The sequence below is a fragment of the Lolium rigidum genome, chromosome 6 (assembly GCF_022539505.1).
Source record: "Lolium rigidum isolate FL_2022 chromosome 6, APGP_CSIRO_Lrig_0.1, whole genome shotgun sequence".
NCBI classification, from domain to species: domain Eukaryota; kingdom Viridiplantae; phylum Streptophyta; class Magnoliopsida; order Poales; family Poaceae; genus Lolium; species Lolium rigidum.
The window spans coordinates 261,834,005-261,860,739 of NC_061513.1; the positions used below are offsets into that span (position 1 = coordinate 261,834,005).

The 26,735-nt window shown below is 45.7% G+C and overlaps 1 protein-coding gene and 1 non-coding gene across 2 annotated transcripts; one reads left to right on the forward strand and one right to left on the reverse strand.

Moving 5' to 3' along the window:
* Positions 1-944: 944 nt before the first annotated feature.
* TRNAD-GUC lies at positions 945-1,016 on the reverse strand. Its single transcript has one exon. It is a non-coding gene; the product is annotated as a tRNA-Asp (tRNA).
* A 2,231-nt stretch (positions 1,017-3,247) lies between these two features.
* LOC124666777 (indole-3-acetic acid-amido synthetase GH3.8-like) lies at positions 3,248-24,160 on the forward strand. The gene is made up of 5 exons (XM_047204106.1): positions 3,248-3,708; positions 3,795-4,237; positions 18,545-19,116; positions 22,505-22,506; positions 23,794-24,160. Exons 1-5 carry the CDS (start codon positions 3,248-3,250, stop codon positions 24,158-24,160), a joined length of 1,845 nt encoding a protein of 614 aa, XP_047060062.1.
* The last annotated feature ends 2,575 nt before the right edge of the window (positions 24,161-26,735 follow it).

Sequence of the window (26,735 nt, forward strand, 5' to 3'; positions counted from 1 at the left end):
TAATACTTAATTTAATACAAGTAGTTAGACAGTTAACTACACTAATCTTTTTTTTATCATAGTAGTTTACTACATTAATTAAGTAGGCGAGCGGCGGGAATCGAGCACGTATCTTCTTGGCAAGGTGATCTTTCAAATTAAGTTTCGAATTAGTAAAATATGAATAATGAGGTATATCCGCCTCCTTGTTGGCGGCGATCTTGCAAGTGGCGTTGAGGAGGGCAGGAAATCATGTAGTCTATGTGACGTCTCGTCTATGTGAGTAATAGGTTTGTTGTTAGAAGATTTAGATCAATTCAAGGGTTCAATGACGGGTTCAATGATGATAAATTTGGCTCTGGGGTGCTGGTCCTTAGGGGCACATGCACGAAGACTTCCTAACTGTCATAAAAAATGCCAGGCGGCTCTGGTAGGGGACCGGCGAAAGGCGGCAAGAGTGATCATTAGGTGGTCCAAGTACCTTGGTGTAATCTTTATTATTTTTCACATATTGTGTACTTCTAGTGAACTTCTATATTAGATCTAGATCCTTCTCAAGAACACCAAAAAAAAAGCACAACGAGATACAAAATACAATTAGCAGAATACCAGCATACAAATGCACTTGAATTTGCACAGTATAAATGTTAGTTATTGACCGGTGTAGTGTAGCCTAGTTAATATGAAGAACACAATTCCAGCTAGTATATATTAACGAAATGGGGGAATACATCACAAGCTGCTAGGCCACTAGACAAAAGAAAGAGAACATATAGGGGAACATAGGTAGCACATCGATCATGCGGTGGTGATTGGAATTCAGATGTTAAATCACAAAGGAAGAGATTAGCAGCTTGGTGCCAACACGAGAAAAAAATAGCGGAGAATCACAGGTTGCAGCCCAATATAATTAAAAAAAAAATTAGCAGGTTGCTTCGAGAAGGATGGCGTGCAAACAGAAAAATCGCCGTTGCCGGGGATCGAACCCGGGTCACCCGCGTGACAGGCGGGAATACTTACCACTATACTACAACGACTTCATGTTTACTATTCGAATTACTCTTATTTGATTCAAACACTAACCACCTCAAATAAAGGTGCCATGCATGTTCCCAGCATTATGTATCCTAGAATGGTAGTAGCACGTAGATCATTCTTCATGAAAATAATGAACTATGTGCTCCTTTGCATGTTTCACTCTTATTTTTCATGTGAATTGGAGATCCAACCGTGCATCATGATCATGGTGTTACAAAGTGGCGGAGCTCTATTGTAGAAACCTGGGCCACGGCCTGCCCAACTCAGCCCCAAACAGTGAAGGGTTCGAACTATTTTAGCCTATGCAAGATTTTAAAAGTTCCTTTTCTTTGGGCTGGCTTGGGATTTCAGGAAAATGAGACTTATATCTGGTACCTTGCTTGCCATGCATTATTCCACTTCCCCAACAATAATTTGTCCATTGCTTAATTACCATGCAGCCAGAATCTACGACTCCATAGGGGTTGTCCGACGAGTCGATGTAATCAGACGAGTGACCGATTAGAATAGAGATGTAAGTGGGATCCCACTTAAATCTCATTTACATTTTTTTTGTCTTTTGTAGTGCTAAATTTTCAAAATTTACACCAAGTTACACAATATATGAACAATAACTGGGACTTAATTAGGTGGTATTTCATTTGATATCTTATGTTAGAAGAGTTTCCGTGAACTTTAGAATAATTTAACACGATAAAGAGAGTGCCGGTCGACATGTGTTGTGTGCCACTTAAAAAAAGAACATTGCGAGGCAGAGTACATCGTGGCCATGACAGCGGCATAACAAGGCATCTAGCTCTTAGTGTCTGCTTGCAGATCTCACCAGAGAGGACGTAGCTCTGACGACAATCAAGGTGGACGACAAATGTCATTTCACTCTACAAGAACCCGGTGTAGCATGATCGCAACGAAGACATCGAGGAACCACTACATCAGACAATGCTTCCTTGAAGGCAAGGTCATCGTTGAGTTCACCGGCATGATCGGGCAGCTTGCGGATATCTGACGAAGCCCCTTGGGCGTGTTCGATTCCAGGAGCGCGACAAGATTGTCATTGTTAAAATAAGAGTGAATTCCACTTTTTACCCTCTATTTATGCATTTGTGACACTAATTACCTCATTTAGTGGAACTTTTACAAAAATAGCACATCTAGGACACTATAAATATGGTTTTACCCGAGTTTAGCATTTTCCTTGTTTTTGATAGATAGGATAGGCGTGTTTCATCGATGTGGTGTGCTAGAATTTGTAATGATCGGGCGTCGTTGTTGATAATTATATCTAGACTTCTCTTTTCCAATTGTTACACTCTTCGTCCTAGTACCGATATTTTTGAGTGTCGGTTATCACCTCACACCTTGCCCAATGCATACACACTAGAAAACGAGAATCCAAATATTCTAGAATGCGCAATCTAGACAATTTTGTACTCAATGGGGTAATTAGTGTCACAAATGCATAAATAGAGGGTAAAAAGTGGAATTCACTCAAGCAGAGCAACAAAGTTTAGGGGGCGATTGATGATAAACCCTGCTGCTAGGTGTTAGGCGTTGTATTCCGTCAAATTAGACTAAGCCGTTTCTAGATGTTTTCGGTTAGTGTTTAGGTTGTTTGTAACAACGTTGAGCGAGTCGTGCGGATCACGGTCGGCTCGTGGGATGGCACGAGAACCACGGATCATGGGCGACGTCTTTTTTCCCTTTGTACTGAGTATAAACGGCAAGAAGAGATCGAAGAAAAGTTGCAGAAGTTTGAGCAACATAAAACCTCCGTCTCTGTTCGTTGTTCATCAGAGTTGTTCGATCGTTGATCCTACCTCTAGGGGGCGACAAAAATGTTTCGGCCTCCATGTGCGTGGGCCACTTGACAAATTCGCTAAAAAGGCAAAACATGATATTGATGTAAGATTCAGTGAGTAAGCTGTGTAGCTATTTCGCGTCTATGGCGACGCTCAGTGTGGCTGGCCCGCGTGGGAAAGAACGGCTGGGAGAGCTTTGCCCGCATGGCTGCGTACATGTCGCAATAAAGTTTGCAGCTGAGCCGGTGATCCATTAACGCGAAGGACGCTGGCACGCTGCGGCGGTGTGTCCTTATCGGCGAGCTCAATCTCCCCCTAGTTATAAAGGTGTTGCACAGGTCACATACTAGCAAGTAGCAACTCACGAATATTTCTTCAGCTACTAGCTCTAGCTAATCTCGCATTCGTGGTCAGTGTTCCGGATCGAGCCAATGGCGGCCACGACCGATGAATCGAGAGCTATCGGCACGGCTCTCGGGAGCGCGGTCTCATCGCCGCCGGCGTCGGAGGCGGCGAACGCGAAGGACGCCGAGAAGCTCCGGTTCATCAAGGAGATGACCTCTGACGTGGACTCGCTGCAGGAGCGCGTCTTGGCCGAGATCCTCGCCCGGAACGCCGGCACGGAGTACCTCAGCAACTGCGGCCTCGACGGCCACACCGACTGCGCCACGTTTCGGGCCAAGGTGCCGGTGGTGTCGTACGACGCTCTGCAACCCTACATCCAGCGCATTGTCAACGGAGACCGATCGCCCATCCTGTCGACGCACCCCGTCTCCGAGTTCTTCACCAGCTCCGGCACGTCCGCCGGCGAGTGCAAGCTGATACCCACCGTCGAGGACGAGCACGACCGCCGCCAGATGCTCTCCAATCTCTTCATGGCAGTTATGAACTTGTACGTCCACGAATGAGCACACTCATTTCCATTTAACAGTTATCAGGTGTGATGCCCTGCTCAATCCATGTTTCGTAATCCCGTAGGTACATGCCTGGACTTGATAAGGGGAAGGGCCTCTACTTCTTTTTCGTGAAGCAGGAGACGAGGACGCCGAGTGGCCTCATGGCGCGCCCTGTCCTCACGAGCTACTACAAGAACGAGCAGCTCAAGAAGCGTCCGTACAGACCCTACCGCAGCTACACCAGCCCGACGGCGGCCTTCCTTTGCGCGGACGTGTTCCAGAGCATGTACGCGCAGATGCTGTGCGGCCTGTGCCAGCGCCACAACGTGCTCCTCCTTGGTGCCGTCTTCGCCGCCGGCCTCCTGCGCGCCATCCGCTTCCTCCAGCTCAACTGGGAGCAGCTCGCCGCCGACATCGACGCCGGCATTCTCACCCCACGCGTCACCGACACGTCCGTGCGCCAGGCGGTATCCGGCATCATCCGGCCAGACCCCGACCTGTCGCAGTTCGTACGGGACGCACTGCGTCAGGTACCCAGATTGCCGGCACAAAAAAGTGCCGACAAAGGCACCAAAAGTGCCGGCAAAGATTTTTTAAGGCACAAAAAAAGTGCTGCGTTTATTCCAGTCGAGGTAGGTCTTTGCCGGCATTTTTAGAAAAGTGCCGTTAATTGTATTTTAAGGCACTTCCAAAAATGCCGCTAGTTAGTATTGCCGGCACTTTTAAAAGATGCCATGGAATCTTTTTGCTGGCACTTTCCGAAAATGCCATAGAATCGTTTTGCCGGTACTTTCCGAAAAATGTCACGAAATCTTTTTACTGGCAATTTTCTAGGGATACCATCTAAACTTTTTGCCGGCACTTTTAAAGGATGCCTACAATTACTTTTTCAGGCTTTTAATTCTGGTGCCGCTGATTATTTTCTTAGGCATTTTTAAGGTTGCTATACTGTCAGCAAACATTCAAGCAATCTACAATTAAGCATACATCACACTCAAGAAATCAAGCAATGTTTAAAACCAATATTTCCAAGCAATCTAGGTTTGAAACCAACATTTTGAAACATTCAAGGATTCACAATCCATGCATCTAATTAACTTCCATGACCAACAGTGTTCATCGCCACATCATGAACAACATGGTTTGAAACCATTAGATAAAATACACAACAAGGTTCATCTAACATGGTTCATCTAACTGGCTTCCATCTTACTTGTCTGACCAACAAGGTTCTTTGTTCCCGATTCGCTTGCTTGTTCCTCCAATGTCAGCATCCTACCATCACATCTAGAATAAACAGACTAAACACAGAAGTAGTTATGTTCCTTATATCAGGGAAGTAGATATATTACCCATTGCGAAAATAAAATCCAATTGCAGCAATAATGTGAAGAAAATCGTCTAATAATCGCACTTACAAATTCAGTAGGTCAAAAGCTTTATGGAGCCTATTACAGGAAAGATATTAGAGTACAAAATAAAATCATTTGTAGCAACTAAATATTAGTTGGTTCTACACAGGTAATAGGTCAAAACTGAACATAATGGCTTAAAGAAGAATTACTTTTATCCTGTAACAATACCTCGTATCGAAATGTATATAGAGAGTAAAAGCTCAACAGAGATGTGTTATTAGACAGTTAAGGCTCTGAGCACATGAATAAGAATTAGGGGGGTTAGCTTAACCATGCTCGTTGAAGAGATTAACCCATGCATGTTTAAAGTGGCTAAAAAGTAGGTCGTGCATTACAGAAAACTGGGTTCTATAGAAAAAAGTATATAGTAGTAGACTTTAAGCAACGAAGCATCATTTATACCTTGCCTTCAATCTTATCAATGACACTGCAATTTCAACATAACACATGTGAAAAAATCAGTGAATTATGATTAATACAAATGTGCTGCATGCAAATGAAACAAGGTAAGGAGATTATCAATCTTGAACCTACAACATGATAACAATGGCAGCTTCTATGGAAAAGCTTTAGCACAAACAGTAAGGCAAACATACTGATGACTGCTAGTCACTGATGGGTACAACAGATAACAATGACCTATCAGTATTACTGTACCCAGTTGATTTCATGGGGAGTGCAGTAACATCCATGTCTGTTCCACTCTTTATGTACTGCATAAATACACCAAGTACATGTTGTGTCAGGTTTGACACAAGTATCCTGTCACTAGCACTTGAGTTTTAGAGTGGTATTTATAGTGACTGCACTTAGAGTTTATTTATGTCCAAGCAACTACGTACATGTTAAGGCACTCCAGCTAAGTTGGTTTAGAAATTTAAAAACAAATCAAGCAATTTGATTGTTTATGAACTTGTGGACATAGGCCAAATAGGCAGTGTCCTTCAGTTAGGTATACCACAATCCAAATAGGTCAAGTAAGATTCTATAATGCCAAAAGGCATTTACTAGAGAAATGGAACTCTGGTATCAAGTATTCAAGGACTAACCTTCCCTCCAGCCCATCTTAGACAGAAGCGTGTGCCCAATATTGTCGGCCTGAATCTTAGCCTTCTCTGCAGCTTCTTTGGTAGCCTTTTGTGCTGCAGGATCAGTACAACGTGTCATGAACTTCTCAAATTCATCCTGAGGAACGAAGTCACCCATGTGGTGTCCCCTCTAGGAGGACCTGGAAACACAGAAAAGATTGTACTACAATAAACATCGAAGTCTCTACAGCCTACCAATAGAGCGCTAGATAATAATAAATGTAAAACGGTACCCTGAACAAGGCAAGGAGGTGGTGACATTTCCAACCCTTTCAATCAACACCCTTTCCAGCAATATCGATACAGTTAATCTACAAGTGGCAGCCATACTTGTCTAGCCTTTTGAGTTACACGCTGTCTAGGCACGCTGAGACATAGCTGCCCTATTTCTCCTCCCCTGTGACGAATTCCGATCATACTTCCTTTGTTAAGTCTCCCTCACGAAGAACCTTGTCTGTTCTTATTAACATATTTTTCGATTGAAGTTGAAGTCAATTCACTGTCCCAGGAGAGGAAATTAATTGAAAGATGTTCATACGAGAAGAAAATTCATCTTGATTAAACACATAATCATGGAATAGGGTTTCATCGTTCAGAAGTGAAAGTAGATGTCTACCATCAGCTTCTTCAAATAGTAGAAGTTTCTCCTCTCTTTTTGCCATGGCTTTTATTGTCATTCATGCTGGTTTAAGTACCATCAACTGTAGCTTTTTGGTGGTGATATTACTTTATTGTCATTCATGAAACGAAAGCTACTATGAGGCACTTACAGAATGATTTGCCATGATGAACTTTGTAATCTCCAACTTGAGAAGAAGCTTTCCAATTATATACTCCGTAGCTGCTACGACAATACAAATATGAGTTCTCATCATGCTGAACACGGCTACATGAGAAAATGACAATACAATCTTGGATACAACTGTTGCATCAAAGAATTAATGCTTTATGCATGATATGACAGGAAGGTATATCAAAATGCAGCGAACAATATTATTCTGTCATCGGATTTTGCTTAAGAATGCTTGGCTTGGTCCCCTACATACGAACTTCTAAAATTTTGCACAAAGATAAGAATAGCTTGATCAAGCCTTTGCTTGCTTAATTCCTGATATCTCTGCAAACAAACAGCTGGACAACGACTCTGTCCACTATTCATATTCTATAAGTGCCCTATCTAAGTCTCACTCTTACAATTTTCAAAAGCCCATGGTTCAAATGCCATTGAGCATTGAGTGGTTCAGATCCAAAGTATGTAAAAGTGCCCTATCTAAGTCTCAATCTTACAATTATTCTTCACCAGATAAGTAATTAAGCTAGCAGGTTATTCTTCAGAAATTATGCTGGCCATTATTGTTCCATCACACAAAAAATACATTGATCGTAAAACAATTAAGCAAGACTAACTCAAATTTACTTTCATGGGAAAATCCATAGAAGTATCTGAGATGAAATACTTTTACAGAAGACTGAGACGGTTTGCCTACCCTCAAACTCTGAAATTCCTGTTTCAGCAGAACTGGCGCTGGAGGCCTGGTTCTCCTCAGACATCTTCATCCTTCTTAAACGTATCTGCATGGAGATTATAGAATTCTAAAAACATTGCATTGAGATTTAGTGTAACAAAAGCCGCAGGAGTAGGGTACTAGCATTTCAAACTCACTGTTCGAGTCCTAGGTGCTGACAGAATGTACTGACAGAAAATTGAAAGCATGTGGGAGTAAATAACAAGGAGAGAACAAACTTCAATGAAATCTCAATGAAATGGGCGCAGAAGTGGTCACTTTTGTTGATCACCTGCAAAATTCAGATAATGTGATATGAGCAGAGCAAAAACATTTGGGGAAAACTGAAGACAGAATGTACAGACATTTTTTTGAGCTTGCATCCGACAGTTTTCCACTCGGTGGCTTAGAAGAAGCTGAGACGTCACAGCTTCTTTGCCGCTTGGGACATTTCCTGGACTCTTACAATCTCTCTCGGGTTGAAGGCGCGCACGTCATTCAAGTACCCAACATCACCAACTCTATAAGAGCTAGAGTTCTCAACTCCAGGCCCAATGATCCTAGATGCAGCCTCCATTATATCAGCAACATTTCTGCTTGATACATGATTGGGATTCTTGACTGGGGAGAATAGCTTCTGTTGTGGAACTGAGAGTGTCCTTCTGGCAAATCTTGGAGGCAGCGTTTCCATGCTAAACCGGTCAATAGGACTACTCGGCATCTTATGAGGACTCGAGATGCCAACATAGCTTCTGCCAATCAACTCATCATGGGCATTATTCTGGAAGGCATGTTGCCCGGAGAAAGGCATCGGGTAGGGTCAGGATGAGCTTGCCGCGGGCATGGAATCCAGACCCATGAGCCTGGCCACAACAGTGGGTCCCCTCCTCGTGCAACCTTCATCGTCGATTACAGAGGATGAGCAGGTCTGGTCACTACTTTCCTTCAGACTCATCGCATCCCCGAGGACCTGCCAATATGCATAGTTTGACTGATCAAAATGACAGTAAGCAGCAAGCAGAGGTACTAAACAGAAAGATCATCCACCCGAACACGCACCGAGTGCGACAGCACGCTGCCATCAGTTTCCTTCCCATCTACAGAACTCCCTGCAAAGACGGGACTAGTGTGTTAGCTCAGCCTCTGTCAGATAATGCAGCGCCACGTTTACAGCAATCACAAAGAGAACTTCGAAACACGGAGAAAATCACACCCCGGAACCAATCGACCTCTCGATTCGCACTTGCGGAAGCAGGAAATCCCTAGGAAGAGAGGGAGAGCTAGTAGTATATGCTAACCTCGGGGGTGGGTTCGAGGAGGAGGTAGACGCACTGGTAGAAGAAGTCGTCGCGGCCCAGGCCAGTGATGCGGGCAGTGTAGGGGGCGACGCCGGCTGCCACGGCGGCGCGGAGCGCCTCGATGGCTGCGGAACGGCGCAGGGTGACGGCGCCGATGACGGTGGCGTGCGGCTCGAAGGGCGGGCCTCCGTGCGCGGCGCGGATGTTGGAGATATGCCCAAGAGGCAATAATAAAAGTGGTTATTATATATCTTTATGTTTATGATAAATGTTTATATACCATGCTATAATTGTATTAACCGAAACATTGATACATGTGTGTTATGTGAACAACAAAGAGTCCCTAGTATGCCTTTTAACTAGCTTGTTGATTAATGGATGATTAGTTTCATAATCATGAACATTGGATGTTATTAATAACAAGGTTATATCATTGTATGAATGATGTAATGGACACACCCAATTAAGCGTAGCATAAGATCACGTCATTAAGTTATTTGCTATAAGCTTTCAATACATAGTTACCTAGTCCTTATGACCATGAGATCATATAAATCACTTATACCGGAAAGGTACTTTGATTACATCAAACGCCACTGCGTAAATGGGTGGTTATAAAGGTGGGATTAAGTATCCGGAAAGTATGAGTTGAGGCATATGGATCAACAGTGGGATTTGTCCATCCCGATGACGGATAGATATACTCTGGGCCCTCTCGGTGGAATGTCGTCTAATGTCTTGCAAGCATATGAATAAGTTCATAAGAGACCACATACCACGATACGAGAGGAGACGAGGTTGAACAAGGTATAGAGTGATACCGATGATCAAACCTCGGACAAGTAAAATATCGCGTGACAAAGGGAATTGGTATCGTATGTGAATGGTTCATTCGATCACTGAAGTCATCGTTGAATATGTGGGAGCCATTATGGATCTCCAGATCCCGCTATTGGTTATTGGTCGGAGAGAGTACTCAACCATGTCCGCATAGTTCACGAACCGTAGGGTGACACACTTAAGGTTTGATGTTGGAATGGTAGAACTTGAATATGGAATGGAGTTCGAAGATTTGTTCGAAGTCTCGGATGAGATCCCGGACATCACGAGGAGTTCCGGAATGGTCCGGAGAATAAGATTCATATATAGGATGTCATTTTATAAGATTTAAAATGATCCGGAAGGTTCTACGGAAGGTTCTAGAAGGTTCTAGAAAAGTCCGGAAGAAATCACTAAGGAAGGAGGAGTCTCGGAGGGACTCCACCTCCCTATGGCCGGCCAACCCTAGAGGGGAGGAGTCCCAAGTGGACTCCCCAAAGGGGGCCGGCCACCCCCCCACATGGAAGGGGGGAATCCCACCCCAAGTGGGATTCCCACCTTGGGTAGGTTTTCCTATCACATGGAAGGTTTTGGGTTCGGGTCTTATTCGGAGACTTGTAGTCCAACACTTGGGGCTTCCACCTATATAATGAGGGGCCAAGGGGAGGGGGCCGGCCACCCCAAGACCACAACCTGGCCGCCCCCCTTGAGTGGCCGGCCACCCCCTCCCAAACCCTAGCCGCCCCCTTCTCCTCCATAGCTCCCGCATGCTTTAGCGAAGCTCCGCCGGAGTTCTCCACCGCCACCGACACCACGCCGTCGTGCTTGTCGGATTCAAGAGGAGCTACTACTTCCGCTGCCCGGCTGGAACGGGAGGTGGACGTCGTCTTCATCAACAACCGAACGTGTGACCGAGTACGGAGGTGCTGCCCGTTCGTGGCGCCGTGATCAAGATCTTCTACGCGCTTTTGCAAGCGGCAAGTGATCGTCTACCGCAGCAACAAGAGCCTCATCTTGTAGGCTTTGGAATCTCTTCAAGGGTGAGACTCGATAATCCCCTCGTTGCTACCGTCTTCTAGATTGCATCTTGGCTTGGATTTCGTGTTCGCGGTAGGAATTTTTTTGTTTTCTATGCTACGTTATCCAACAGTGGTATCAGAGCCGTGTCTATGCATAGATGGTTGCACGAGTAGAACACAATGATTTTGTGGGCGTTGATGCTCTTGTTATCTTTAGTTGAGTACTTTGCATCTTTATGGCATAGTGGGATGAAGCGGCTCGGACTAACTTTACATGACCGCGTTCATGAGACTTGTTCCTCGTTCGACATGCAACTTGTATTGCATAAGAGGCTTTACGGGTGTCTGTCTCTCCTACTATAGTGAAGATTCAATTTACTCTTCTATTGACAACACTAGTATCACCGTTGTGGTTCATGTTCGTAGGTAGATTAGATCTCACTCGAAAACCCTAAACCACGTAAAATATGCAAACCAAATTAGAGAACGTCTAACTTGTTTTTGCGGGGTTTGGTGATGTGATATGGCCATAATGTGATGATGACTATGTATGAGATGATCATTATTGTATTGTGGCAACCGGCAGGAGCCTTATGGTTGTCTTTAAATTTCATGTTGAGTAGTATTTCAAAGTAGTTGTAATAGTTGCTACATGAGGTGAACAATCATGAAGACGGCGCCATGGACCTTGACGCTACGCCAACGATGATGGAGATCATGCCCGCTGATGATGAAGATCATGTCCGTGCTTTGGAGATGAAGATCAAAGGCGCAAAGACTAAAGGGCCATATCATATCACATATGAATTGCATGTGATGTTAATCCTTTATGCATCTTATTTTTCTTAGATCGCGACGGTAGCATTATAAAGATGATCCCTCACATTAATATCAAGATAATAAAGTGTTCTCCCCTCGTATGCACCGTTGCACAGTTCGTCGTTTCGAAGCATCTCGTGATGATCGGATGTGATAGACTCAACGTTCACATACAACGGGTGTAAGCCATGTTGCACACGCGGAATACTTGGGTTTGCTTGACGAGCCTAGCATGTACGAGACATGGCCTCGGGACAACGGAAACCGAAAGGTTGAACACGAGTCATATGGATGATATGATCAACATGTTGATGTTCACCATTGAAGCTACATCATCTCACGTGATGATCGGTTTTGGTGTAGTGGATGTGGATCGTGTACCACTTAACAACTATGAGGGATGTTGTATTAAGTGGGAGTTCATTAGTAATTAGATTAAAACATGAACTAATTATCATAAACATAGTCCGAGTAGTATTTTGAATTAATTTTGTAGTATTGGCATCCGTTTTCTACCATGCGCTAGTCTTGTAATTGAGATAGAAATATTGTTAAAATCTGACAAGAAACTTTACGGACTGGTACCGTATTGTTAAAGAATCAAGAAATGATTAAGTCCTATTGCAAACTTTTAGTAAACCTCACATTGTTGATTCAAAGAGCTATGGTTTCAATTAGTACCTAAAGTTATCTTGTCTCAGTGAAACTTGAAGTTCAAATCTGTTTGAAAAGTAAGGAGCTGAAAATTTAGTTTTCAGAAATAATCAAGGTATGAGATATATGCGATATCTAAGACCTTATTGCAAGATGATAGAATATAATTTGGTGAGACTACATAAACTCATAAGTTTTATGGGAATGTACGAAGGTTGAAGACGCAAGGCGTCCCAATCCTCCAACTATTGGGGCACTAACGATATTCGCATATCCATGAAGTGATCGTCCTTAGTATGCACCGTTGCTAAGACTCGTCGTTTCGAAGCATCACGTGATGATCGGGTGTGATAGATTCTACGTGTGCATACAACGGGTGCAAGCCAGATTTGCACATGCGAATACTGAGGTTAAACTTTACGAGCCTAGCATGTACAAACATGGTCTCGGAAAAGTCGTCATGATATGATGGATAAAATTATGAGTGAAATTGTTCATCATATTACAAAGTTACTAATAGTGAAATCTGAAACACTTGTCATATGATGATCAACTTCAAAGTAAGAACCTCAAGGTTATTGGTATTTGACCAACAAAACCTAGAAGTTATTGAAGGTGAAGTATTTTCTGAGAATGAGGAAAGCTAAAAGAGAAACTACAAAAGATATTTTGGCAGAAAGAAAGAAACGACTAGAAAGTCTAGCTCAGGTGTATATAAATGATATACATGTTATGGATGTATTCCTCGTTTGGTCACATAATGAAATTCTTGGGTATTTGTACCATATTGGTTGGTATGAAGTGTCATACAAAACAACACAATACAAGAATACAATGGCCTAAGTGACTGACAAGGAATATGATAGGAATGCACGTCTGGAACAAAAATAAAGTGTTATTATGTTCGTCGTTGGTATTCTATCTAACCCTTAGAATTTATAATAAGGAACTTAATAATTGTTATTTTGCTCTGGTCAAATGAAAACAATGAGTTGTTCAAATTATGACATGACTCCATGTATGATGGATAAGTTATTATAAATCTTAATGGTGAAACACACATACATAACACTGACGCTAAAATGCCATAAGGCAAATGATTTGAATTCCACTTATTTGTGGAACCACCATTTAGGTCATGTTAGAGAGGAACGCATGAAGGAACTCCATGCAAATGGATTTTTGGAGTCATTTGATTTTTGAATCATTTGGCACTTGCAAATCTTTTCTAAAGAGAATGACTAAAATACCGTTCATAGGCCAAGAGTTGAACGGGCAACTAACTTAGTGAAAAAAAAAATACATGATGATGTATGTGGTTCACTGGGCATAGGTGTGTGCGGGAGATTCTTCTATTTCATGAAAACTTCCAACAATGAATTGAGTATATATATGTGGATATATTCGATAAGGAAGAAGTTTGAAACATTTGAATGGATTCAAATAAATTTCAGCATGAGGTGGAAATCATCGTAATAGAAAAGTCAAATATCTATGATTGGATCATAGTGGAAATATTTGAATTACGAGTTTTAGCGAACATCTAAGAGAGTTATGAAATTGTTCTACAACTCACGTTTCTTGGAGTATCATAGTGATGATGGAGTATCCGAGAGATGTATCCAAACCTTGTTGGGTCAACGATGAGATAAAATATTGATGCTATTATATTTTTGTGGATTATGCTTTAGTGACTACCGCTTTTACACTAAATAGAGCATCATCATGATCCGTTGAAATGACACCATACGAGTTATGGCATGGGTATGAACCCTAATAGTCCTTTCTTAAATTTTGGAATGCATAGCATAAAGTAAATAAGTTTACAACCAAAATCGGATGAATGTCTTTGTTGGTTATCCCACAGAATTGATTGGGAATTCTTTCCACTATGGAGACAAAGACAAAAGTATTTGTCGATGTTTCTTACTTATTTCCAAGAAATTGTTTTTTTTGCGAAATATTTGAGTGGGAGGACAATAAAACTTGATAAGGTTTATGAACCTGAGCATAATGATCAGAGTAGCGCAGCATCGGAATTGGTTCCGGAAGCGGCCACGACGATCATGGCTCCCATGTCTACAAAATGTTATAGTCATGGAGATCGAAGTACTTATTGAACCTTGTAGGTATGGTTTACTTTGTGATCAAATAAATGATTTGTGAACAAAGGATTGTTTTTGAACAATGATAAACCAACTACATACAAAGAAGTTATGATGGGCCCTGACTCCGTTAAAATGGCTATACGCCATGAAATCCAAGATAGATGAATACTTTTTGAAAGTAAACGGATCTATAAAATTGATGGACTTGGATGGAATATCTTTGAATAAGCTCGACTTGTCGAAAAGTTGTTTACGACAAAGTTCAAAGAGTTGACTACGATAAGATTATAGTCTATGTGTATTATTCTAGTAATCGCTACATATTTCTTTCATGAGATATGATAGTAGGATGGAAAAATACATTACTTAACAGAAGTGTGTATTAAAGGTGTATACAAGATACAACCAATTGTTTTGCTAGTCCGTGGAATACTAGATAGGTAAACGAACTTCAATTGGATGAAGTGAGTATCACGGAGTTGGAATCTTCACCGGATGAAATAGTCAAAGAGTTTTTGATTTCATCAGAAACGATGAAGAGGCTTGCATTTGCAAGAAATTAAGTGGGAGCGCTGAGACATATTTATAATACTTTATGTAGATACATATAGTTGGTTATAAATGATGTAATTATATACTTGATTATAAAAGGTTTCATTGAGAATTAACTTCAATGAAAGGATATGGACTGAAACATATTTAGTGTCAAGATCTATGAAGATAGATTGAAACACATAATAAGTTTAAGTCAAAGTACATAGAAAGGATATTGAAGTAGTTCAATATAGAAATATTAAGAAAATGTTCTTGTCATGTGAAGTTTTAATAAAACTTGAGTGTATCTGACTCTCAATGAGTAAAAACACATGAGTGATTTAGAGCACAATTAATATGTACACAATCAGATGTCCTGTGCTCTAAAATGTTAGGAGCATATACCAGAATGATTCATGTGATAATCATTGGACAAACAGTAAGAATATCCCTGTGTACTTTAGAAGAACCAAGGATATATAAATAGTTTTGTATGGAGAAATGACAAACAAATCGCTGTAAGGTGTTGCACCGATATTAGTTTTGTCACATATAAAATAAAATTTCAATCTCAAAATTAGGCTAAGTGTTGTTTAAAAGGTAGCACAATGTTAGATTTAGAAGAGTTCTAAATATTGTGACGGATTCTACAAACGAAGGCAAAATATGTCATTATTTTGACAATGACTGAGGATGTTAAGTCAAGAAGTTCTTTGAGAACTTGGTGTAGTTCCGATAGTGTCAGAACTTTGAAGCTATATTGTGTATGACAATATTAGTGACATATTTCAGACCGTGGAATTAAGGTTCCACTAATGCCGACTCATTTGGAAAATGAGTGATGCGTGAAGACGCAAATGAATTGCAAAATACATACGTTTCTGAGTGTGTCAGAACCGTTGACTAAAGCTCTCCCTAGGGCAAAGTATGACCAACACCAGAATGCCATGGGTGTTAGGTACCTTACAATGTAATCTAGATTATTGACTCTAGTGCAAGTGGGAGACTGTTGGAGATATGCCCAAGAGGCAATAATAAAAGTGGTTATTATATATCTTTATGTTTATGATAAATGTTTATATACCATGCTATAATTGTATTAACCGAAACATTGATACATGTGTGTTATGTGAACAACAAAGAGTCCCTAGTATGCCTCTTAACTAGCTTGTTGATTAATGGATGATTAGTTTCATAATCATGAACATTGGATGTTATTAATAACAAGGTTATATCATTGTATGAATGATGTAATGGACACACCCAATTAAGCGTAGCATAAGATCACGTCATTAAGTTATTTGCTATAAGCTTTCAATACATAGTTACCTAGTCCTTATGACCATGAGATCATATAAATCACTTATACCGGAAAGGTACTTTGATTACATCAAACGCCACTTGCGTAAATGGGTGGTTATAAAGGTGGGATTAAGTATCCGGAAAGTATGAGTTGAGGCATATGGATCAACAGTGGGATTTGTCCATCCCGATGACGGATAGATATACTCTGGGCCCTCTCGGTGGAATGTCGTCTAATGTCTTGCAAGCATATGAATAAGTTCATAAGAGATCACATACCACGATACGAGTAAAGAGTACTTGTCAGGAGACGAGGTTGAACAAGGTATAGAGTGATACCGATGATCAAACCTCGGACAAGTAAAATATCGCGTGACAAAGGGAATTGGTATCGTATGTGAATGGTTCATTCGATCACCGAAGTCATCGTTGAATATGTGGGAGCCATTATGGATCTCCGGATCCCGCTATTGGTTATTGGTCGGAGAGAGTACTCAACCATGTCCGCATAGTTCACGAACCGTAGGGTGACACACTTAAGGTTTGTCTGTTGGAATGGTAGAACTTGAATATGGAATGGAGTTCGAAGATTTGTTCGAAGTCTCGGATGAGATCCCGGACATCACGAGGAGTTCCGGAATGGTCCGGAGAATAAGATTCATATATAGGAGGTCATTTTATAAGATTTAAAATGATCCGGAAGGTTCTACGTAAGGTTCTAGAAGGTTCTAGAAAAGTCTGGAAGAAATCACTAAGGAAGGAGGAGTCCCGGAGGGACTCCACCTCCCTATGGCCGGCCAACCCTAGAGGGGAGGAGTCCCAAGTGGACTCCCCAAAGGGGGCCGGCCACCCCACCACATAGAAGGGGGGAATCCCACCCCATGTGGGATTCCCACCTTGGGTAGGTTTTCCTATCACATGGAAGGTTTTGGGTTCGGGTCTTATTCGGAGACTTGTAGTCCAACACTTGGGGCTTCCACCTATATAATGAGGGGCCAAGGGGAGGGGGCCGGCCACCCCAAGAACACAACCTGGCCGCCCCCCTTGAGTGGCCGGCCACCCCCTCCCAAACCCTAGCCGCCCCCTTCTCCTCCATAGCTCCCGCGTGCTTTAGCGAAGCTCCGCCGGAGTTCTCCACCGCCACCGACACCACGCCGTCGTGCTGTCGGATTCAAGAGGAGCTACTACTTCTGCTGCCCGCAGGAACGGGAGGTGGACGTCGTCTTCATCAACAACCGAACGTGTGACCGAGTACGGAGGTGCTGCCCGTTCGTGGCGCCGTGATCAAGATCTTCTACGCGCTTTTGCAAGCGGCAAGTGATCGTCTACCGCAGCAACAAGAGCCTCATCTTGTAGGCTTTGGAATCTCTTCAAGGGTGAGACTCGATAATCCCCTTGTTGCTACCGTCTTCTAGATTGCATCTTGGCTTGGATTTCGTGTTCGCGGTAGGAAATTTTTTGTTTTCTATGCTACGTTATCCAATAGCGGAGGCCGGCCATGAGGCCCCTGAGGCGTTCGCGGCCGTTCCCTGGCGATGATGCAGTCCTCGACGGCGGCCACGGCGGGGTGCAGCGTAGCACCCCCCGCCCCTCCGTCGCGAGATGGGGAGGAGGACTTCGTGCGAGGGCTCGAAGGAGCGGCGGCGCGGTGCCGTGGCGGCGATAGTGACGAACCCGACGGCTAGGGTTAGGCGCGGCGTCGCGCTCAAGGGCGGAAAGGCGGGGTGCGGGTAGGGATCCGGTGGAGGGGACCAAGAAGAAGCTCGCTCAGTGCATGGAGACGGCGGATGCGGCCGGCGTTGGACTGCACGTCGGCGAGCGGCGGCGGCGCATTGGGGAACCGAGGACGCGAGAGAGCAGTAGGTGCGGGAGAGGAAAATGACACAGTTGGTTGGTTCGAATTTTACATTTAGGCCCTTCAGTTTTTTTTTGGAGGGTTGGGAATGCCGGGATTGCTGGCACTTTTACCAAATGCCAGTATACATCAACATTGATGGCTCTTTTGAAAAACTGCCACGAAAAATAGCAGCACTTTGGTAAAATACCAGTAATAAGCAACATTACGGGCATTTTTTGAGAAACTGTCGGGAAAAAAAATATTGGCACTTTGGTAAAATACCGATAATAATCTAACATTAATGGCACTTTCTAAAAATGCCACAAATTAGATGGTAATTTAAGGCACTGATTAGAAAGTGCCGCTAATCACTATCATTAGCGGCATATTGTAAAGTGCCACGAAGAAAAGTGCCGGCAATACTGGTACCTGAGGTAGTGACGAGTGCTGCAACGGCGACTGGGCCGGCATCGTCACCCGCATTTGGCCCAACACCAAGTACGTCGACGTGATAGTCACCGGCGCCATGGCGCAGTACATCCCGATCCTGCGACACTACTGCGGCAACCTGCCGCTGGTGAGCGGCACGTACGGATCCTCGGAATGCTATTTCGGCATCAACCTCCGCCCGCTCTGCGACCCGTCCGAGGTGGCGTATACCATCATGCCCAACATGGGCTACTTCGAGTTCCTCCCCATGGACGACGAGGCCGCCGACGACGGCAAGGCGGCGTCGGGAAAGCTCGTTGACCTCGCCCGCGTGGAGGCTGGGCGCGAGTACGAGCTGGTGATCACCACCTACGCCGGGCTGAACCGGTACCGCGTCGGCGACGTGATCCGCGTGGCGGGGTTCCACAACGCCGCGCCGCAGTTCCAGGTCGTGCGCCGCAAGAACGTGCTGCTGTCCATCGAGCTCGACAAGACGGACGAGGCGGAGCTGCAGCGCGCCGTGGAGCGGGCCTCGGTGCTGCTCCGCCCGCGCGGCGCGTCCGTGGCGGAGTACACTGTTAGAAATAAGCCACTGCGTCGGTGTCGACTAGCATGTACGTGCATGTCTAAGTTGTATGTAGCCGTGGCAGGTGTGTGTTTGGGTCGTTCTCTAGGTTAGGATTAGAGTCCAGTATTCGTGTGTGTTGCAGGAGGCGCGTGAGTAGGCTCCGCGTTGGATTCTACCGCATACAGTTAGGTAGTTAGCGAGAGTAGGGGGCAGCCTGGGCGATCTGTTGCTGATCGCGTCGTGCGCGTAGTGGCGCGCCGAGAGCGCGGCCGGCGCGGATCGTGGGCGTCGTGGGCATGTGGACGGGAGTAGAGTGCTCAGTTCGTGCGTGCGTACTCCACGTATAAATCACCCTGCTGTGTACTGCTTTGTGAGCCAGCTGAATAGAGAAAAGAATAGGGCATTGGTGCGCCCACAGCGGCGTTCGTCGCCGGCCGGAAAATCTCTTGTGTTGTCACTGTTATTCTTCTTCCACCTCTGAGAGGGAGAGAGGGAGAGAGGGTGCAGCCTCGGGCTGCACCAACAAGTGGTATCAGAGCCTTGTCGATCCGAGGCGCGGCCGTGGCGCGCGGTCGGTCCGCGACGAGCACGGTGGACGCGGAGGCGGCGAGGGGACGCTGTATGTGCGGCAAGCGCGGCGACCGTGGCGGACCTGCGTGGTGGCGCAGAGGCCGCGGTGGTGCGGCATGGTGGCGGCGTGGAGTAGCTGCGCGGCCACGGAGGCCGTAGCAGCGCCATGCGACGGCCATGGAAGAAGCTCGGCGTGTGTCGCCGAAGAAGAAGATTGGATCACCGCGTACGTGTGCGGGACGATCGAGGAAGGAGAAGACCGCGTCCTGGGCACGCTGGATCGGCCGCGCTGATCGTGTTGGTGCGTGATCAAGGCCGCGAGCTGGGGGCGTGTGGAGCGCGGCGATGGTCGCCGAGGAGGAAGAAGATCGAGCTGCTCGAGTTGCCTGCGTCAGTGCGCGGCATGGGCATGAGCTGGGGCATGCTGATCATGGTGGACTGCAGCGTCAAGCGTCGAGGAGGCCGTAGGAGCGGCCATGGCGCGACATCGACGACGAGCAGGTTGTGGCTTAGGGGGTGTATGTTAGAAATAAGCCGCATGTACGTGCATGTCTAAGTTGTATCACTACGGGAGAATTGCCGTACGCCGACGGCTAGGCGATGTGCCGACGGCCAAATGTTGGGGCCGTCGGCACAGGAGCCTCCGGAGCGCGGCGACAAGGATGGCCGTCGGCGTTAAATTGGCCGTCGGTACAGGCTGGAGGTGCCGACGGTCACCGTCGGCACAGTTCTGGCCGTCGGCACAGGACCAGTCTGGCCGTCGGCACAACATTTTTTTTATTTTTTTTTCCACTACAGACCTGTGCCGACGGTTATACCGTTGGCATAGCTTTCTCCTATTTCTCCACGGCAATCTTCAAAAAAGCATAACTAAATCATTCTAACTGAGAAAAATAAGTATAATATATCAAATTTTGCAGAAAACCAAGATCTATCATATAAAAATATCAAAAATGGAATATTTCAAATACATAAATAATTTTCTTAGAAATGAGCTATAATGTTCGAGGTTTCATGGCTTTCACACACGCCAAAAATGAAAAAATGGTCGCTCGTGGGTCGGATTAGAAATCCGTGTCCGGGGTATTGCTTACCATCCTAGGGCCCACACACGTGCCAAATATGACCTCGTTTCGGCAAACTATGTCATGCCGAGACCGTTTCCCACCTCATTTCCCCTGAAATCCATAGAACTCCGGACGTGATAGCTCTTTTCGTGAAGGGTTTTTCAAAATAATTGCCATATCCTAGTTTTGACAAACGGAATAGTTACTATGACATAAAAAATGACGCCACGCGGCTCCGTGAGATTTTTTGACTTCGTTCATACTGCCATTTGGCCAAAACAGGCCCCCCGGGACATGCGGTATCGCCGTATCGGGCGTGCGGGTGCACCCATTCGCGAACAAACTAAACGGACAAAAATTAGCACATATAATGATGCGTTGTAGAACTAAAAACATTTTTTCCGGAATTTCTAGAGCGACGGATAGTTGAGCCCTAGTTCAAATCCGGTCAGTTTCCAGCGGATTCGGCGGGACACCGCCGAAAGCCGCATGGTTTCCCAAAAGCTAACGCATGCACATGACATTTGATAGGTGGTGCATAGGTGGTCTACTATCATCGCACGGAGGTTTCTCGTCATACTAAAATGCCCCATGTAGCTGCTTCACAAATAAAAACCGTTTGGGCACGCTAAAAATGAAAAGATGGTCGCCCGTGGGTCGGATTAGAAATCCGCACCCGTGGTCTTGCTTCCCATCCTAGGGCCCACTCACGTGCCAGATATGACCTCGTTTCGGCAAACTATGCCATGCCGAGGCCGTTTCCCACCTCATTTCCCCTAAAATCCATAGAACTCCGGAGGTGATAGCCCTTTTCGTGAAGGGTTTTTCAAAATAATTGCCATATCCTAGTTTTGACAAACGGAATAGTTACTATAACATATAAAATGACGCCACGTGGCTCAGTGGGATTTTTTGACTTCGTTCAAACTGCCATCTGGCCAAAACAGCCCCCCCGGGACATGCGGTATCGCCGTACCGGGCGTGCGGGTGCACCCATTCGCGAACAAACTAAACGGACAAAAATTAGCACATATAATGATGCGTTGTAGAACTAAAAATATTTTTTCCGGAATTTCTGGAGCGATGGATAGTTGAGCCCTAGTTCAAATCCGGTCAGTTTCCAGCGGATTCGGCGGGACACCGCCGGAAGCCGCATGGTTTCCCAAAAAGCCAACGCATGCACATGAAATTTGATAGGTGGTGCATAGGTGGTCTACTATCATCGCACGGAGGTTTCTCGTCATACTAAAATGCGCCCCATGTAGCTGCTTCACAAATAAAAACCGTTTGGGCACGCTAAAAATGAAAAGATGGTCGCCCGTGGGTCGGATTAGAAATCCGCACCCGGGGTCTTGCTTCCCATCCTAGGGCCCACTCACGTGCCAAATATGACCCCGTTTCGGCAAATTATGCCATGCCAAGGCCGTTTCCCACCTCATTTCCCCTAAAATCCATAGAACTTCGGAGGTGATAGCCCTTTTCATGAAGGGTTTTTCAAAATAATTGCCATATCCTTGTTTTGACAAACGGAATAGTTACTATGACATATAAAATGACGCCACGTGGCTCAGTGGGATTTTTTTGACTTCGTTCAAACTGCCATCTGGCCAAAACAGGCCCCCCGGGACATGCGGTATCGCCGTACCGGGCGTGCGGGTGCACCCACACACGTGCCAAATATGACCTCATTTCGGCAAACTATGCCATGCCGAGGCCGTTTCCCACCTCATTTTCAATGAAGTCAACTAGATTTAAACTAGAGGTACTTGATCTAATGCACATGATTTTTGGGTAAATTAACTTTGTAGATTCAAAATATGATATGGCTGTCATATTTGTATTCCTCTCATTTTTCTGATCAATTTAGACATATTATTTGCCAAATTTACATTTACCAATATTAATTATTTCATATTAAATAAAAAGACAAAAAAATAAAATTATTTAATTGTTTTTTCAAATTCTACATTATTATATATATATATTCATTGTTGTTTACTTAAGTAATTGATTAGAATTCAAAAATATAGAGGTGTGGCATCACGGCCAAAGGGTTAATATGATTGATATGGTAGTATTAACAACAAGGTGTCATTTCTTTCATGGAAGCTCATCCAAAGAGAACCAAAAAGTTAAGCGTGCTAGGGTGGGAGTAGTGTGAGGATGGGTGACCAAGTGGGAAGTTTGACTACAAGTGTAATTTGACTTAAGATTAGGTGTACTAAGTGTGATTGTGAAAGATTAACAAGTTAAAAATAATAAGAAGAAAATTGAAAAAAAATAAAAAAAATATTTTTTGTTCAAAAAAAATAAAAAAAATATTTTTTGTTCAAAAAACATAATTTGAATATTTTTTCATCAAATAATTTGAAAATTTTGAAATACTATGCCGACGGTTATACCGTCGGCACAACAATCTACGCCGACGGCCGATCTGTGCCGACGGTGATCGGGCGAGTCCCCGACCAGAACTATGCCGACGATGCTATGCCGACGGTCACCGTCGGCACAGCCTGTGCCGACGGCCATCTGTGCTGTGCCGACGGCTGGCAGCCGTCGGGACACTGGAGCTCTCCCGTAGTGTATGTAGCCGTGGCAGGTGTGTGTTTGGGTCGTTCTCTAGGTTAGGATTAGAGTCCACTATTCGTGTGTGTTGCAGGAGGCGCGTGAGTAGGCTCCGCGTTGGATTCTACCGCATACAGTTAGGTAGTTAGCGAGAGTAGGGGGGCAGCCTGGGCGATCTGTTGCTGATCGCGTCGTGCGCGTAGTGGCGCGCCGAGAGCGCGGCCGGCGCGGATCGTGGGCGTCGTGGGCATGTGGACGGGAGTAGAGTGCTCAGTTCGTGCGTGCGTACTCCACGTATAAATCCCCCTGCTGTGTACTGCTTTGTGAGCCAGCTGAATAGAGAAAAGACTAGGGCGGTGGTGCGCCCACGGCGGCGTTCGTCGCCAGCCGGAAAATCTCTTGTGCTGTCACTGTTATTCTTCTTCCACCTCTGAGAGAGAGAGGGAGAGAGGGTGCAGCCTCGGGCTGCACCAACATACACCAGCCACGCGTGCACCAGGCGCATCCCGGGGCACTACGTCATCTACTGGGAGCTGCTCGTCACCGGCGCCGCGGTGGACAAGGAGACCCTCGACGGGTGCTGCCTCGAGATGGAGGAGGCCCTGAGCATAGTGTACAGGCAGAGCCGGGTGGTGGACGGCTCCATTGGACCGCTCGAGATCCGCGTCATCCGTCCCGGCACCTTCGAGGAGCTCATGGACGATGCTATCTCACGCGGCGCCTCCATTAACCAGTACAAGGTGCCCCGCTGCACCACGCTCCCGCGCATCGTCGAGCTTCTCGACTCGTGCATCGTGTCCAGCCACTCCAGCCCTGCCCTGCCGCACTGGACACCGGTGCGGCGTTCCTGATAAATAAAAATGAACTCCCAATGTGAAGCATCCTGAATAATTGGGGATTTTCTCTACTAGGATGATGAAGAACCCTAGCTAAGATATTGTAAGAACAAGACAATAATTTTGGGTATTATGGCCTTCTATTGCTTTCCTTCACAACTCAGTTGGCTCATATAGTGTGATAGCTTTTTTTTTTTGCGGGTAATATAGTGTGATAGCTTATAGAGCGGGTAAAACCTTATAACTAATCAAAGTGTCGTCCAACGCTTAAACCCTAATCACTGGCCGGTGTCATGTCAGCTAGAGATTTGAGGTGAGAGTTGACTGGCTGTCACCACTCATGGATGCGTGCCGATGATCACTGGTAAGTGTCAGGCTGTCACCACTCAGGCGCTCCTCCGCCATCTTATCCTTGGCAATCTTCTTCGGCTTCACCTTCTTCTTCCCGACGGTGGCCGTGGCAGGCGTGTCGGCGGAATTCATCGCTACTTTCCACACCATTTTCATCATGCAATTGTGCGTCGCTCCGAAGAATTGGGCGTTGTAAGCCGAGGTCGTAGAGTATTCTCCACTAGAAGTTAGGTTTCAAACAATGGAGTATTCATTCTACTCAAGTTGTTGAGCTCCTTCCAAAGGCGGAGGTACTCCTGAATGTGAGCAATGGTCAAGTTGGCATCCATCTTGATTTTCACGATCCAGGCGTTATTATGTAAGGCTTGCTTGACACTCCATTTTTCCTCGCGGGAACCGTATAAATGAGGGGTGCAATATCTTTGGGGGCCTTGTTATATCCATGTTTTACATTGATTTATGTGGATTTACCAATGATCCTCTTTATCTAGGTTATAATGCTTCATCCCAAGCCTACCTACCCGGCGATGAGCCTCGCTCCGCTCGTCAGAAGTTAGCCTTTCTTTAATATAAATTTGGAGCACAATATAACATAATCGATCAACAACGGTTGTGTTATGGCTGTGTTATGGCGGTGACCAATCCCATAAGACATGCCAAGGTCACAAGCACATGTAGCTAGAATGATCCCTCAGGGATGGAGTGCCTAAGAACATCTCTACCAGACACCGCATCGGACTTCCATCCGCATAATAACCGGAGTTTTACTGGTTTGGATGAAAAAGGACCAGTCCAGACACCGCATCAGACCCCCATACCAAAAAAAATTCCGGGCCATCCAGTTTCGCGTCGCGGAAATCTTAAGTTCCCGGTTTCGTGAGGCTGCGAGCATGAACCCCATCTCCTCCCCCGCGTTGGCACGAAGGGACATTCAGCTCCTCCCTTTCCCGCTTCCGCCCCACCACCCGCCCCCGATTCCGCTGCCTCCACCCATCTTTGGCCTCTGCAGCAACGCACTCGCACCGACATGGAAGCCCTCAACCCGCCGCCCCTCGTGGACTAGGCCTCGCCGCGCGGATCGACCACACCCACCGCTGCCGGATCTAGCGCCGCCGCAACAGCCGCCACCGAGGAGCTCGTGGTTGACGGCGCACAATAAGTTGTCCTCCCTAGTAGCAACCGTAAGCGGTAGGGGCAGCACATCGTCGCCTCCCCACCCGCTACTGCTACTCCTCCCACTCCGACCAAGCGGATGAAGAGGCCGGGAGACAAGCCGCCGGTGCAGAAGAAGCCGGTGCCAAAGAAGCCCGGTGCAAAGAAGCCAGCCGACGCAAAGATGCCATCGTTGACAGCTTTGACGGTGACGATGGCCAAGGCGCCGTTGGCATCGGCTGTTGCGCACAAGGTGGTCGACAAAATTCCCGTTGTTGATGTTGCGCCGGAGTCATACGTTGACATGCTCAACGACACGTCCGTCGACATCGATTTGCCGTCGCTCATGGATTATAAACTGCAACAACGACATAGAGGAGGGACTCGAGGGCGATGAGTTTGGGGAAGATGAAGACGAGGAAGGTGACTTGGAAGAGATAGAAGAGGGGGTGTTCAATGGGGCGGTGACCAAGGCGAAGGGGAGAGCGATCTGGACCGGCAACTACATCGAATTTGAGGACGTGATCTTGATCAGGGCTTGGGATGTGGTTTTGATGGATGCCGTGACCGGCACCGATCAAACCGGCAAAAGGTATTGTCAACGCATCGAGGACAAGTTCTTCCAATTGATGGCACCTCTCTCTTCTACTCCAACTCGCTCCTACCGTTCACTTCAAGGCCGATGGGATAGCATCAAGACAGCGTGCATCCGGTGGGCCGGTTGCATCGAGGCCGTGAGGAATTCGCCACTGAGCGGCATGCGCCGAGGAGAGCCGGGCCATGGCGGAGCTCACCGTGGCGGAGAATGTGACGATGATGATGAACCCGGCTCACATGGATGAGTTCCATCTTGAGTGGTGGAATATGCAAAGATGGAGATCTTGACGCGAAGGAGGGAAGTTGCACGCGCTGCCATGTCTACCATGAGTGGTGCCCGAGGTGATGATGCTACGGCGAGGGGTGGCGGTCATGTGGATGCGCCGGCAACCGACAGTGATGCTTGATGATGTGATGTTTGATCGTCTTTTGGTGTCGTGTTTCATGTATGATTGAGTACTTTGAACAATCTGTTTGCATGATTATGTTG